This window comes from Branchiostoma belcheri, unplaced genomic scaffold, assembly GCF_001625305.1.
Source record: "Branchiostoma belcheri isolate BF01 breed outbred unplaced genomic scaffold, Haploidv18h27 scaffold5, whole genome shotgun sequence".
Classification (NCBI taxonomy): Eukaryota; Metazoa; Chordata; class Leptocardii; order Amphioxiformes; family Branchiostomatidae; genus Branchiostoma; species Branchiostoma belcheri.
This window is the reverse complement of record NW_017804131.1, coordinates 1382839-1398390: the sequence shown is the minus strand read 5'-3', so window position 1 is coordinate 1398390 and position 15552 is coordinate 1382839. Positions and strand designations below refer to the sequence as shown.

Sequence of the window (15552 nt, the reverse complement as noted above, 5' to 3'; positions counted from 1 at the left end):
AGGACGGTCGAAAATTCCCGTAATTCCATATTCAATGTAAAATAAAGATACATGTGTATCGTCCCTGTCTAGATGCTGATTTGTGTCACGTCTTTGTGCCATTCTTTTGGAATGTTCCATGCTGAGCTTATGTCCCTATAGTCTCTACTAATCAGCAAGTCATGTTCTGTCTTTGACATTATAACCTTTCATTATTTTGCTACGGTCGTAAAAAGTAATCAATCATCAAGAGACATCGCTCGTTAGACATGTAGTCTATAGCTGTTATACTCCAGGCATGTCCGGCTCCTTTGGCAGTCTTGCTGCAAGGGCGGTGGGGAGGGGCGCAGAATTCACCGACCAAGAATTCCACACCCACTACTGATGCCCCATTTATGCTAATCTGCAAAATAGGACTGAAACAGGACGACGATATACTAAAGTAAGTGCCCAGCGTAGGATACTGTAGTTCATTTACTTGAATCACAACATAGGTATCAAAATATTATTTCTCCGAGGAGAATTACTTCAGGCTTCAAAGTTCATATGACTCGGGTTACGTCAAGTTATGCTGATGAGGTCACATTTCCAAACCGGGGCCCGGCCGGGCTGTTTAGATTAACGAAAAGTCAGCAATTTATATCAATAGTATACGCATACAGCTCCCATTATTGATTTTTTAAAACTTTTTTTTGTGTGCTTTGCAGTCTTTTATATCATACTTTTCGTTCCATAAAACTGCCCAGCCAGGCCCCGGTTTGGACACATTTCTGAGGCCCAGAGCGTTAAGTATTGTAACACATCCTATCGAGATAACCATGACAACAGAGAGCTAGCTAACCACGGCCTGGGATGGGCGCGACACGCCGAGTTGGTGAGGGGAGGGATTGATAAGGACGTGACGTTCATCACAGTTTCCAGTAATGACCATTAATGTTAGAGGGTTAGGCACAGGCTTGATAAAGAGCCGAGGACGGTTGTCATCAATGAAAAAGACATTAGAGTTAGTCGATGTAATAAGACAACCGTCTGAGAGAAAATCAAGAAATATTCCTTATCGGAAATGGCATAACACGTGTGAGCCTTTTGGGTGATCGAACACTCAATTTGCCGCCTGCCCATAGGTCTTCTACCCCGGGTAGCGTCCCGCAGTCTGCCCGCTTCGGTCACGTTTTAGCCAGGCTTGTGGTTAGAGCCTCGGCTCTCTCACAGTCGATTTTCATCAACGTCAACGTCAGGATACCATCTAAAGACAACAGGAATCGGCTTGAACAATTCCTCGTGCTGTACTTTGTTATGTACAGGATTTTGATTGTTTGCAAGCGGTCGTCAGTTCTCATATTAAGGTAGCTGTAACTTCATGTTCGCATATGCGATAAAAAAGTAATAGTCAGTTGGACTTAAACTGTAGCAGCAGTCAAACAAACGAAGAAACAAACAAAAAAATGTTTTCCCAGATAGTGTAGTTTTTTCCCTTTTTTTTCTCTTCAGGAATGGCTTCCAAAGATAGTATCCCCACCGCCACTGCATCTGAGTGGCCAACTTCATCCTCGTATGCGATAAAAAGCATACTGTTACAGCAGTGCAAACAAAGAAACAAACAAACAAAAATATTTTCCCACGTAGCGCAAATCTTCTTTTTTTCTCTCCAGGGATGGCTTCCAAAGATAGTATCCCCACCGCCCTGCATCTGTGTGCCATTAGCGCACGCTGGAGGGCCCACGCGCAAGGCCGCCTGATAGCAGTGCTTTTCCGCTGCCGTAATGGTGTAGATTTGATTAACCATTTACAGATGAATAATTAACCCTGTGGTTTACGCGTTGTGGAAGTCATCACGAATATGGCCGCGGGGCGAAATTGGAGAAGTTGTCATCCTTTTATATAACATCAACAATAAAATAAGAGATCTTCTTATTATGAAACGTGATGAGAATAATGTCTGTTAGACATATCTTGGCTCAGAGTGATGGCAATGATGTGAAAACGTGTTATCATGACTTAGTAGTTTTGACACGAAAGAAACTTATCCTCTTTACGATCTTCTATATAAAAATCATTCAACCAACTCATTTCATTAGAAGTTTCCAATATATTTAGCAACAAAATTGGTCATGGAAGCCCCCTCACATAACCCAAATTTTTAATGTTTAAAATGATTAAATACTTGAGAAAAAATGAAATCTCACTTCCCTTGCCAGTGATATACAATTCACCGGGTAATCATTTTCACGTAATTGGTCTATAAAACGATAGTTTTCAGCGTTGTAACTGTCGATGTCCTCGGTTCGCCGCCTTTAATTTTGACTTATGCTCGGTGATTTCCACAATATGCAGCGCATGATACAACACATCAAATGCTGTGAAATGCCATAAATGTCAGTAATGAATAATGAAATGGCAGTTAGAGGGGCTGTGTCTAACGATTAGGGCAAAACATTACATCTTCAAGCCTATCATAAGACTACAAACATAAACTATGAGCGAAATTGAGGAAAATCAGTGTTCCAGGGCTATATGAAAATAATTGACAAGAAAAATTTCCAGGGTTGCTTTTTTATGGACTTAATCCACGACTGGTGAAAAGCAAAGAAAGCCTCGAGCTCTTTGATTCCATTTTGACGTCTTTGCCCATTAGGCTAGTCTCTGCTGACAAACAGAATCCATAGCAACGTGTGATCAATGAGAAATAAGGGCTGTATTCAAATATCTTTGCGTAATCCTCCTTTAATTAACCGTCTCTGGTTCCTTTTGCGTAATTTGAGACCGGATCCCTCCACATTGATGATCATCTTTTTTGATATTTAATGATACGCCCCCGCATCTGAGTACATCAGCGAGAAAACTCTACTGCAGGATTTTTTTCTTCGCTTGTTAAAATTTACATTTGCGTTGGGCCGCGGCGTTTGAAGTGGTCTGATAGGGCTTGGCTTGTGACAACACATTCAGAAATTAGGACACGACGAAGAGTACCATCTGTTATCATCTTCTAACAACCACAAACACTCTGAGGATGGACCAGGGCTTGGGATATTTGATTTGGACGAGATTCACAACAGCAGAAACACTTTTGGTCTCGCATTTTGTAAATCCTTTTCTTCCATATGCGAGTTCTCCCTTTCCATATTATATTTTTTTATTTTCATATAAAGGAGTCAAGATCAAGTACAGGATGACATAGAGGTAGATTTTTCTCCTTAATGTAGGAGGAGTATAAAGTGATTGACAGGTTCTTCCTCTCCTATCACCTCCCTCCTCTGCAAATGAGCCGATCCAATTTTTCCCTACCCCGACATTAGAGCCGTACAGAAGCCTGTTATTTGCATACAGAGCTCCTCTGCAATCTGGACAGCGCCGGTTCGACGGTAGTGACGATAGTCTCCGATAGCCTCGGGCTAGACGGAAACGGCCGTGGTGTTAGGGGAGCTGGTGGAGATGTGATACGTGAGACGAGATTGCTTTAGGAAGGAACTGGGCGATAAAGATAGTTGGTAGAAGCACGCCGTTTTTATCCATCTAAGATACGCGGCATCGACGGCAGAATATCAGAGTGAAACTGTCGATGGAAGTCTGAGAACGTGGAGGTGCCGTGAGAAGACCCGCCTGGCAGGGAAAGGGTCTGCGACCAGAGCAAACTTACAGAAAACCTTGGAGTGAAGACATATCGTCGGCTGCATGGACTCAAAGATGAACACTGTTGTCGAGGTGCTGATTTGTTTGGCGGTGATTCGAGGTAAGTGGGATTTTGTAGTCTACAGTAAAGATATACCTGTAGTACTCACATGTCTGAATTGTTCATTCTATCGTTGCGCTCCAGCCACATATGGCAACAGAAGGTCTCTGATATAGATACAATGGCGTCTTTTTGTCTATGTGTACGTGACCTTTTTAAGTACATTGAAGTAGAGCCCTAATGGGGTTGGCATATAGGGTACAATATGTATTAGGACTGCGCGAGATATTTGTTTCAGATAGAGAATACACGGCCCCGGTAAAGTAGGGGTAATTTGGTTTGGCTTATCTGTTATCTCTGTGTTGAGGGGTTAATGAGAAGAGAGATAAAGAAACTCTGGTAATACGATTTGGAAAAGGAAGTTTTGCGTCATCTAAGATATCAATTCTTCAGAGAAAACAGAAATAGACGAATAAACCAAGATTCAGAAAAGACTGCCAAAGTGCCAGCTTGGTGGAAGAGATGAAAGAGGCGTGGCCAAAAATTGCAAACGGTCTCTGGAGTCCAACTAATCTATTACAGTAAGGTAGCAGAAAGGGCTTAAGGCACCATTAAGGTTTTCACTGGTTAGACTTGAGATGTAAGTTCATGTCTACAGCATTATGAAAACTTCTTTAACGGGTAGAATATTGTCATTTTAAAGGGCAAAATTTTGTTATTTAAAATGCGAATACAATATAACAGATTACATTGTTTAAAGAAAAACTTGTATCTTGATGCTCAAAAGTTTTGCTTTGAAGATACAGAAAGTAAAACAAATCATTTGATGAGGAAGAGCTTTTAATTACCAAGCTTCTATAATCTATACTATCAAACAATGGCGATGTGATTTGATTAACAAACGCCAACAACATTAAAGTCGATCTCATGTGGCAAACCAGACTTGAAAGCTTAAAAAAAGGTATCATTGACAGGACACTTGGTGTAGCCTAATATATGAGAAAATATGTGAATCGCATCACGAAATTCCAGTCATAGACACTTTTACACCCATAGACCCAGCCCTGTACCCTCCCACGCCTGAGACACAGGCAGAGTTCCAACGGCTCCGACCGGAAAAAATCAATACTGCTCACTAAGACATACCCTATTTTCTACCAGACTATTTTTCAAATGGCCGATCATATCTTTGTAAAATACTCAGACTTAATTAATAAGTCTTCCCAGGTTCGCTTCAATTCGCCCGTTCTTATCCTGTCAGTATGATTGAAACCCCTCTTTCCATTTTGTACGTGTCGACCGACCAAATTGCCGAGACTAGCATTCACGGCACGCAAGGACGTCCTGTTCTGGCACATGTACACTGGAAAAACATAACCTTCAATCAGTCCAAGGACTGTGGGGACGAGATTACTCTAATCGTGTAAACCTCCTGTCGATTGAAGTCAATTCTGATTTCTGAAAGGTCAGCGCCCGGGGTCAGAGGGTCAACTGGGGACTGCGGGATTTATGGGCGAAGCTTGATGAAGTTTGGGGAGTGAAGAAGCTGCAGCTGCTCACGGTGAGAATCTGTTCTGCACGGTCAGCGGAGTGGAACCGCCTTCCGGCTCACTGGGCACCATCCTACCCAATAACATCAAGCGGAACAAGACGGTTAAGGTCAATGCGAGGCGCGTCCGAAGTTTTGAACGCAAGGCTTTTTTTACCGCTGACATATATTCTGTACGGTAGTTTGCGGCTTACACATATTCTGTGTATAGACTGGGATGATTTTATTTACTCTTAGTTGTAGTAGTCCATACGGAACTACCTGTCGAGTCAATTAAGAATCTATCTATTTAGAATACCTTTTTTCTGTTATACTGGTAGACCCACTTGCTGTGTCATTTATATCTTGTAGCAATTACGACACATGGACCAAAGGCAGATCAATGGGACTGTTTAAGATCTGCTGTGGTCTGCACTTCTGGTGGTCGGACGTGTGAAGGGCTGTAACTAGCTCTACGGACACAAGCAATCTAAAAACGCATTGTAACTAGCTCTTACACGGACACAAGCAATCTAAAGATGCATTGATAATTTGAATCGTGGAGTTAAGATGAAGATTTTACTACAGTGATTAATAACACCTTACATGTTCTCTCTAACTGTGTTGTAATAGTCGCAGAGTATTATGATTAGGTCTTATTCAAGGCTCTGAAAATACAATATATTCATCATTCTATTGAACAGAATTGCAAAGAATGTGCAGTATGAACTGCATTCTTCCTATATGTGTAGTACGTGGGACATTCGTCGCGAACAAAATTACCACCGCAGGGAATCTGAAAGAAAATTATCAATCTCACCAGGTAGAAAATCTTCGTGCGTCTGTCTCATGGTTATGACGTACTAAACACACCACATACAGATACAAGCCCTGTACAAACAGCAGTTTCCTAATCACTATGTATTACCGCAATCTGGTCTTTCTTTTCGTTCCCTGAGGACTGTTTTAGTCTGATTGCACACGTTTTAATCAAGGAAACTGCGGAGACGGGGCCACTTAAAGCACTTTCTGCACATGTACGGGTTAAGGTGGGTTTATAACAGGGACGGTCTGATCGATACGCGATAAGGCGCCTGCCCTTTCTAAGAACCGACGGCGCATGGCTACAATTGTGTGTCGATATAGAGAGGAGAGCATGTTTGAGACGCGTGAATAAAAGATGGAGAAACGGATCCCTACATTACTGCACCTGAAGGCGGTGGGATGAGTATTACGCTAATAACACACCTCCCTAATTCCCGTGGAAAGCCTTTAATCGTTTGCCGTTGTCACAGCGGATTCCCCGGCGTGCGAGTTGCGTGTGGCGGCAACTTAAAGGGTTCATCTTGTAAGCGGAGGTAGCGGGGATGCGGTGGTCGATAGCGCGCATCTATATCTGTATGTAGAACGGGCAGGGACCCGTGTCTCTAGCCTGTAACACACTGATGGGTTTTGTGGCTGTTGGGCGTGAATTTGTGCGGAATCATGTTCTCTTATTGACTAGTTGTCAGATTTTATCACGCGTGGCGCTGACGCAAGGCGAGGACGGGTGCTGAAATCTGCTAATTCACATATTCCCAAATTCAAGACGAGTCCTTGAGGCGTAACGACATATCAAGATATAAAAAATGCAACGGGATGATATTCCTCTTTTCCTTCCCATCTCCAAACACAATAGAATATCGCCCCTTTCTTTGTACCTGTTTTGCATCTAGAAGGCAAGAATGCATTGTTTACGTTATACAATAGCAACTAAAACTATATTCAGCATGAAAGTTCATCTGAGTTGGTAAATTACATATTATTACATTATAAAACTATATTCTGTAGTGTTGAAAAGTACGTGGAGTTCAGTTGCCAGAATAGCAGGTTCAGCAGTTCCATTTGCTTTTCCTCCTCCTTCCGGAGTTGCGCAGGCAACAACGTGCCTACAGCACACGTTACATCTGTCGGAATGTGTAATATCTGTATTGCTCTTCTAAAGCCTGCCAGGCTTTCGGGGGTCCTCTTCAATTACAGCTGATAGCGGAGATAACTGGGCGGAATGTCATCCTGCTAAACCTCCTGACATCTTCACACAGCCCGTATTTGTGGGTAATAACACTAGTTGAATCTGTAATGTCGGCCGGATCCGTTTGATTGCCCGTTTCACACCTTGTGGTTGAAGCGGTGAACTACGTTGCAGTTTCTGAATAGTCATTTATTCTTTCGTTTTAAGTATACTTAATAGTGTTAAAATGCACCTCACATACTTTCTGTTGGAGATATACTCGTAAATGTTGATTTAGGCACATGCACTTGAATAGCGTTTGGACTTGTAATATAGCTCAATGCTTTGGACATGTAAGCCAGAGCCAAAGTGTGCTAATTTGTGTGAAATTTCCACTGGCACAATACTAGTACATCATTCTCAAGGAAACAAGTCCGGAAAGTTACATGGTACTTATGTGATATTTAAGAAAATATACATAAAACCTTATATAATCAATCACGCATGAGTTTCACCTGGAAGTCGTATAACGCATTACGACTGTATGCTACTGTTTTTGTAATGTGCCCTACAGTATATTTCCAGAAACTTTGAAATCATGTTTATTTCATGTTCAAGTTCCTATCAACTGGGATTATGGCAGACATGATGTATTGAGGTGTTAGTACAACCTGTCCCCCCGGCACGCCGCGCTCTGGGCAGGCTGCTCACAACAGTTACATATCGTCCACGTCAGGGAGGAAAATCCCTCGGACACAGGCCAATCTAGGCTTCTCTGACTAATCAAGCGCATCCTTTCAACAAGACAGATGTCTCCCCAGGCACAGTGTTAGTGCGCTGGTGAATCACCGGGCATTGGTCTTCACGTCAAACCCGTACATACCACGCACTTCGGCTGATCGAGGATTCTCTGACGATATAAAAGATTGCTCCTACTTTATTTGGCATTAACTGAAGACTACAACACACCCACTGAAACGCCCATGTCATCGCGGGCGCGTTTGCACCCACAGAACAGACTTGGTTCATATACTCTAGTCGGCTACAAGGAAAGCTTACGGCTCTCGACAAGATGTAACATGAAAACTTTATTCGGTAATCATAAGATGAAAATTGCAGTTCTGAAAGTGCCTGGCACGTTTGATCAGACCGTAGAAATGAGTATGGGAACACTCGGGGAGCCGGGTGCAAATATATGTACAGGAATGAAGATTTCCCCCAAGTATTGGATCATGAAACCGTCATCTAAAATCAATTTATATTCATTATGTTCCTCAGAATAATCCATCAAAAGAGCGTTCGTACGCCCTACACACACGATATCACTGCGAGATGCGGTAATAACTACTTTGATATACTTCCCGAAATTACCCCAAAGTTAATGAGATTGTAACAGAGATGCATCACTGAGCTCGCATGTGAGCCCTCCACGACTCCCAAATCTTACCTGTTTCTTCACTGTCTGCTGGCGAACCGTTTCAAAGTTATAACGCAATTATTACCTAATTGCCACCGCGCGCACATGATGTGGAGAACCGCATTATCCCGGTTTGAGGAAAGGGAGCAATTTTCGTGTCAAATCGTGCCTTTCTGATGCACCAGGTTCCCCCCGGTACAATCCGCTCATTTGTCACTGATTGTTACTGAATATACTATGTGGATGAGCAACGAATGAAGATTAACTAAAATTCTAAACATCCGCGGTATCCAGAACTGCAATAACACGGATGTAATCGGGTAGGATGATAGTTCGGGCGTTTATAAACTGATAACAAAATGAAATGCCAATGAACCGACGTGATTTTAGCGCCGAGATTGCCATCGCAGAAATCACGAGGCTTATTCTAATGAGTTTAATCGGGCCGAGGCCATAATTAATCGGTGAGACAGATGTGGGGATTGCGGCCTGGCGCCGACTGGAGTGATACCATCGTCTGTGGCGAGGTCTGTATCCAGAGACAAGTCCGCTCGTTACGCCCAGATGATTTTACGACGATTTACCAACAGGTTGTCAGGGACCATACAGTGACATCTGGAGGGGCGTTGTAGCCTGATATCCAAACCTATTGTTCGCTGAGGTCACATTTCTCAGCCGGGGCCCGGCCGGGCTGTTTACGTTACGTGCACGAAAAATAAACAATTCATATCAAGAATATGTACAGATAGTGCTCATAATCAATTGTTGCAAATCTTTTGTTTCTTGATGTCTTTTAGGTAAAATATTCGTACCTAGAAACTGTCAAACTGGGCCCGGCTTGGAAATGTGACCTCAACATTAGCTGCCGATCTCTCTTTCAACCTTGCAAAGAGACGTGGCAGATAAAATAGGTTTGGATGCTATTTGCGACGAGGACAAAGGAGACTCGGTAGCTAATGTAGGTTGAGATATCAGACCTGCTCTGTCTTAGGTGGTTTGTTGTGCAACTGGGAAAACAAAACGAATGTCTTTCCTTTCCGTAATCTCTCCCGACCCGGCCGTTTAAGTTTATATTCGGATGTCATCAAACGGTTGAGTGCGGATCTTACTCTAACGCCCTCCGCTCTCTGGAATCACATTGATTCTTAACGTGCTGTAAATTCTCGCGCCGTAAATATCTCCAACATTAGTGAGTGCGTGCTTATATGTACTAACATGATTCTGCCTTCAAATCTGATGCATCAATTAAGCTGCTTCGTATAAATCTATGAAATATCACCAAACGTAACATTAATACCATTTTAATAGGGTAGTGTAGGCTTTTATTACGGTTACTGCTTATCATACGTTACCGAACGGTGCATCTAGTTACGATATATATGCTTTGATGTGCCTTTAATATCCCTACTCTTCTTTTCTGTTATTTCATGTCATCAACCTGTGCGAAGATTCATCTGATAGATTGTCAGACCGTGTGCCCTTTTATTTTCCTCCACGTCCCACCTGGAGCAGATGCTTTTTCCCATTAAGCAGGTGACTTTTACTGACACAATATGTCAGACATGGTGTCTCCACACGGCGTTAACTCCGCCTCGCTGAGGGGGATAAATCAGCCAAGCGTGGGGGAGAGGAGATTAATCTTACACAGGAGCCACAACTGCTGACTGTATAGACGTCTTTGTCTCTTACTTCGCGTCATATCTTGAAAGTTCATCTGTGTTGGTAGAAGGCATTATGAAACAAGTTTTAAACTTGTTAAACTGCAATAGCCAACACAAAAAATTGAACTCACGCAAATTTTAGACTGCACAACGTGACTCCGTGAGCAGTGGATCATAGGTTGCAGAAAGTCTGTGGCGCCCCCGTCTCTGTTTCTGCAACCTATGATCCACTGCTTATTGAGTCATCACGTGTGTTATCTGCGTGACGTCACGAAAGCGGTGGATTGCTCATTCGTTGACAAAGACTGGAGTTGTACAGTCGAAAATTTGGGTGAGTCTAATTTTTTGTGTTGGCCATTGCAGTTCAAACTTGTTTCATGCACCGCTTCATTTGGACACATTTGTGTGTGTTAGATTTGTAGACGAGTTAGAAACCGACGCATGCTGTAAGAGCATAAGCTATAATGGATAACGACTTTCTTATAAGGATCCCCTTCAACAACCCCTCTCGCTCTGGAATCGCTGTTTCTTCCCGAACATTTTGCAGACTGTGCATCGCCGCTCGCTGAGTCCCTCTGGCCGTAAACCTTGTTCCTGTACTTTACTGCGTTTCACATAAAATCAAAGCTGAAACTTCCTCTGATGAGGCATTTACGATGTTCTGGGAAATCGCGTCGACTTGGAGACTACGCTATGGAAGACATGTTATCCACAAAATCCTATCATAAACTTTTATAACAAAATGCTCAACTTCATATCTAACTATCGTAGAGTGGCACTCGCTGCCTCGAAGTACATTAGGGGCATCGTCACTAGATAGCCCTAAACAACGCTTACAGTACGATGTACGAAGATTAGGTGTAACAGGTCGTTAGGCGTAGCATAGCCAGCTGCCACCGCGCCGCGTACCTGCGAAGCTGGTGTGTTACGCTAAAGGCCTAGGGTGGTTATGTTATACTGGCTATGTAGATACAGATACAGCAGATATTTAAACGTTGTAGATAGTCTGTGTCCTCACGCCCTGCTTTGTTCCATCATTAAACACAGAGGCACTAGTAACAAAATGGTATGTTAGTGTTGCACATTTGTGTTAGTTTCTGTATCGTATGTCTTTAGCAATGTTCATTGTTAAAACGCTATTGTGATGTACGTACTACCATGTATCATTTCAGCCTCATTTCAGAAAGTAAAACTCTTCTTAATAAATCAGTCTAAGCTGTACGTCAGTCTTTTATATCCATTGTACTAAAGGCGGCAACCCTCTTAGAAGCGCATACCCGGTAGAACAGTAAAGACGATATAAATAGTCTCCCAACTGCTTACGCGCAACAAAACTAGTATTTACGGGTAGCCGAGCGCATTCGTGGGGGATAAAAGAAAGTAGAAATTTATTGCGGCGGGCTATAACAGAGGGCAACGGCACAGGGAGGGGGCATAACTCAGAAGACGTTGATCGAGGGAATTCTGGAAGAAGAAATCTCACTTTACAACTGACTTTGCAAGTGTGGATCATTTTGAAGTGCAGAGATATCCGTCTCCAAGGGTGTGTATACATTACAGCAAATCCGCTATCGTGTCGGGAAAATCCCGTTACGAGCTGATAATGGAAGAGGCGCGGCGACTGTCAGCGGAAAATAACTTCTGATTTACGGCTTATTGATCGGGGGATTCCGAGATTATCCGGTTTTTCTCCAGGAAGACGATCTGTTCATAACCTGAGTTTGGTGTGATGGGTATGGATCGGTGGGATATAGCTGAGGTATTACAGAAGTTGCACAAAACACGTCTGACTCACCTGTCAATCAAAACGGCGTCGCTAGGACTAAGGAGGGAGGATATCGATCAAGGCCTCATGATACAAACTTATTGCAAACTTTACTCTAAAGTCTATCTGACGAAAAGCCTCAGACTTGCTTGAGATAAGCAAGCAATAATAGCTGTTTTTTGTATGCAAAGCCTCGAGATCTATAGTCAATGGGCTCTATGTCCACATCACGCTAATGGGGCCATGGGGTTGGTAGCTTCTAACCGTACATCATAAAACTCTTAAGGTCAAGGGAGGTTATATGTTTAATTCATGACTGAAAGCTTTTAACTATAAACAAACGATAATCGGAAGTATATGGCCGTGATTTGATATTCGCTATGCCCAGAAGGAATATTCGTCAAGATTAAATATGTGCGTGACCTAGTGAGACATTGAGCTTTGCAGTGACAGCTTTTCCCCCATTTAACGGTTCCATACATATAATTCCTATCCATTGTACTCCATTTTGCGCAAACCCCTTCTTTGTGTCACCGCTATTGGTAGTTTTCAACAGGAGTATAAATGTGAGACTCTTCACATACCCTATCTCTAGCCCTGGGCACTAGGTAGATTCCATCGAAGACATGTTAGCAGCAGCGTGCTAATGCAATGATAACTCCAAGGACTGGCATGAATACAAGCGGGTACCAATGGTTGTATAACTACTTCGTAAATATAATCAGCTAGCTTGACTGGTAGTGTGTTTAAGCGACAGTTATTCAGTATCTATATAATTTTTTCCTACAGGATGTCTGGGTCAGTCATCTATCGGCCTGACTCTTCCGGACACCGTGAACACCATAGCCGGGGACCCCGTCACCTTACCCGCAACATTCCAGACAGATCGCCGCATCGCCACCATTACTTGGACCAAAGTGGAGAAAAAAGCCGACGGAGAAAAAAGAACTCCTATTCTTACAACCATACCCATGATGGGGTCGACAGAAGCCCATGGTCCCTACCAGGGAAGAGTAGAACTAGTCGGGAAGGCCTCACTGAAGATTGACCGAACCACAGCTGAAGATCAAGGTCGCTATGTCCTGACATTGATTGGGCAAGGGATCGGCACAGAGGAGGGCTTCATTGACTTGAATGTGATGGGTAAATAATAGTTCATCGTACTTCAATGTTAATAGAATTGCCACCATGTAAACTTGCAAAAACGATGCCTCATTGCAGGTTTTGCATCTTTCCTCACACTTAATGGTGTAGAGATTAAATGTAACTATCAGACATGTTGGTTACACGTACACATAGGTTTCAGATACCCTGTGAAAACGTTACAAGGACTACGTCCATACAACGGGAGTAAACACAACAGCTTTGTAACAATCTAACATTGCATAGGACCGTAACGTAAACGAGCAGTGCCCTACCTGGTAATAGGATTTACCGTTCGTTATGGTGGCTTTGGTGGATTATGTTATCGTTCTAAATCTATATTTAATGGGGCTGATGGTATCAGGTTTTCGGTATCAGCCCGGTCATCCCGTCCTAATTGCGCGGAACAGAAGTGGTATCAGGACCGTTCATCAGGATCATTCCGTGCGGATCCGACAAGTTGTTTGTCATTTTGAGGAACATTAGATTATCGCCGTCCCATGACAGAAACTTCCGTCCGCTTTGTATCCTGTAATCAATCTGGACTGAAGAGTTTGTCCGGAAACCTTCCTCCCGTCATAATAATTGATTGATTACAAGTTCTATTTGATATTCGTGATATCATTATGGGTTCACCACAAAGTGGTGAAACCATATTGCTTTTTCTCATGATTCTCCTCCTTCTTCTTCTTCTCCTCCTGCCATTTCTTTAAATGGATTTAGCTTCTTCATTTTAGGGCCTAAGGTCCTGAAATTTGGTATGGAGGTACAGTGGGCAAATACCCCTAGGCGTTTTTTAAATTTTTGTGATACAAGCTTTTACAATCGTTTTATTTGCTTTTTTAGCGGTCCCCATAGGAAAGTACTGTGCGGGGGCGTACGCGCGTGACGTAATAAGAAAGAAATTCGGCGGCATGCCCATATATGGGCATGCAAGCATGAACCTGACGCAGCCTAATCTTTTCTTCTTGCTGATTGGCTGTTGGATTTGATTGGATTAACTCAATTAACACCTGTTCAAAGCCATTCCATTTTGTACAGTATGAACTCAAGTGTTTTGGTAGGTACAGCACAGGCCACGAAATACGCATCAATTTTCGAGGGACGTTCTGCGGGAGAGTGCAGGACGCTGTGCGGGACTTCCCTCGGGAGAGTGCGAGACGTCCTCCGGGAGAGTGCGATACGTTCTGCGGGAGAGTGCGGTACGTCCAGCGGGAGAGTGCGGTACGTTCTGCGGGAGCCAGACATTTTGCTCTTCTCTGTTGGAACAACGCAAGTTGGAGGTCAATGACCTGCGCCCGGCGTGTAAACAAGATTGGACAGGGAGCGGCTGTAACATCAAAGGAGCCGGCGGCTTCTGCTAGCCGGGTTGATAGTTAAGTAACATCAAGGTGGTTCAAAAGCAAACCTGATAAAGAAGGAAACCCCGTAGTTAATAGTTGAAAGTCTTGGTGGCTTGAGGCGATCGATACCGCCATGCTGTTTACTTTATATGACATACAATGCAGTGAGTGATGTGTATCGCAACGAGTTAGCTCGGTTGGTAACGCGCCAGACGGCAATCCCAGAAATTGTGAGTTCGATCCCCAGTGCATCGGATATTAACATTTTAAACAATTTTATCATTTTTAACAATTTTATCAGTTTTAACAATTTTATCAGTTTTAACAATTTTAACAATTCTGCATTTTAACAATTTCAACATTTTTTTTTGATTTTCGTTGTTTTGCTTTTAACATTCAAAAACTGATTGTTCTTACTCAATAATGTCAATAACTTAGAATGTTAGTCTTTTGTATTTTTCCAACATACAAACTAAAATCACTTTGATGTTGTCACAAAAGTATTGAGCTGACAAGAGAGAAGGAGTACGGTACTCTGCCAGTGTGAAGAATCTACAGAGGTATTACCAGTCACTAGTAGCAAGAGATAGACCACATTGAATGATGACGATGAGGACGAATCATATGAAGTACTATCATAGCTAGTACAGAAATTCTACTGCTTTACTTTACTTTCTTTCACTCTGTACATGCAATTAGCTCACTGGCATGATTTTAAAAATAAAGGTTATGATAATCATATTATATGTATAGCTTATTCAATGTATGGCTTCATAGTTTATGTGATTGTTAATAACACCTGCACAGAGCATTTCCATACTGACAGTATATGTCTTTATTCAAGTGTTTTGGTAGGTATTTCAAGCTTTTCTGCTCCAGCATTGGAATGCGGGGCATGAACGTTTTTTTTATTTTGAAAATCAACAGTTTGCATTATGCAATTAAAAATCCTAACCAATAAAGTAGGGAATAGCTATCCAACTGTTGTTTTAGTTGTATGTTACTTCATATTATAGTTATATCAATGTAAATCATTGTTTTCCCTTGTGTTTCTCA

At 42.5% G+C, this 15552-nt stretch overlaps 1 protein-coding gene across 1 annotated transcript in view; it reads left to right on the top strand.

Annotated features, from left to right (window-relative positions):
• Nucleotides 1-3319: 3319 nt before the first annotated feature.
• The window catches only part of LOC109479629 (hemicentin-1-like), an 18315-nt gene continuing 6082 nt past the window's right edge, over nucleotides 3320-15552 (top strand). Inside the window, exons 1-2 of the mRNA XM_019781615.1 lie at nucleotides 3320-3709; nucleotides 12800-13153. Coding sequence (XP_019637174.1) covers nucleotides 3652-3709; nucleotides 12800-13153 — 412 coding nt within the window. The 5' untranslated portion in view covers nucleotides 3320-3651. The remainder of the gene's footprint in view (nucleotides 3710-12799; nucleotides 13154-15552) is intronic.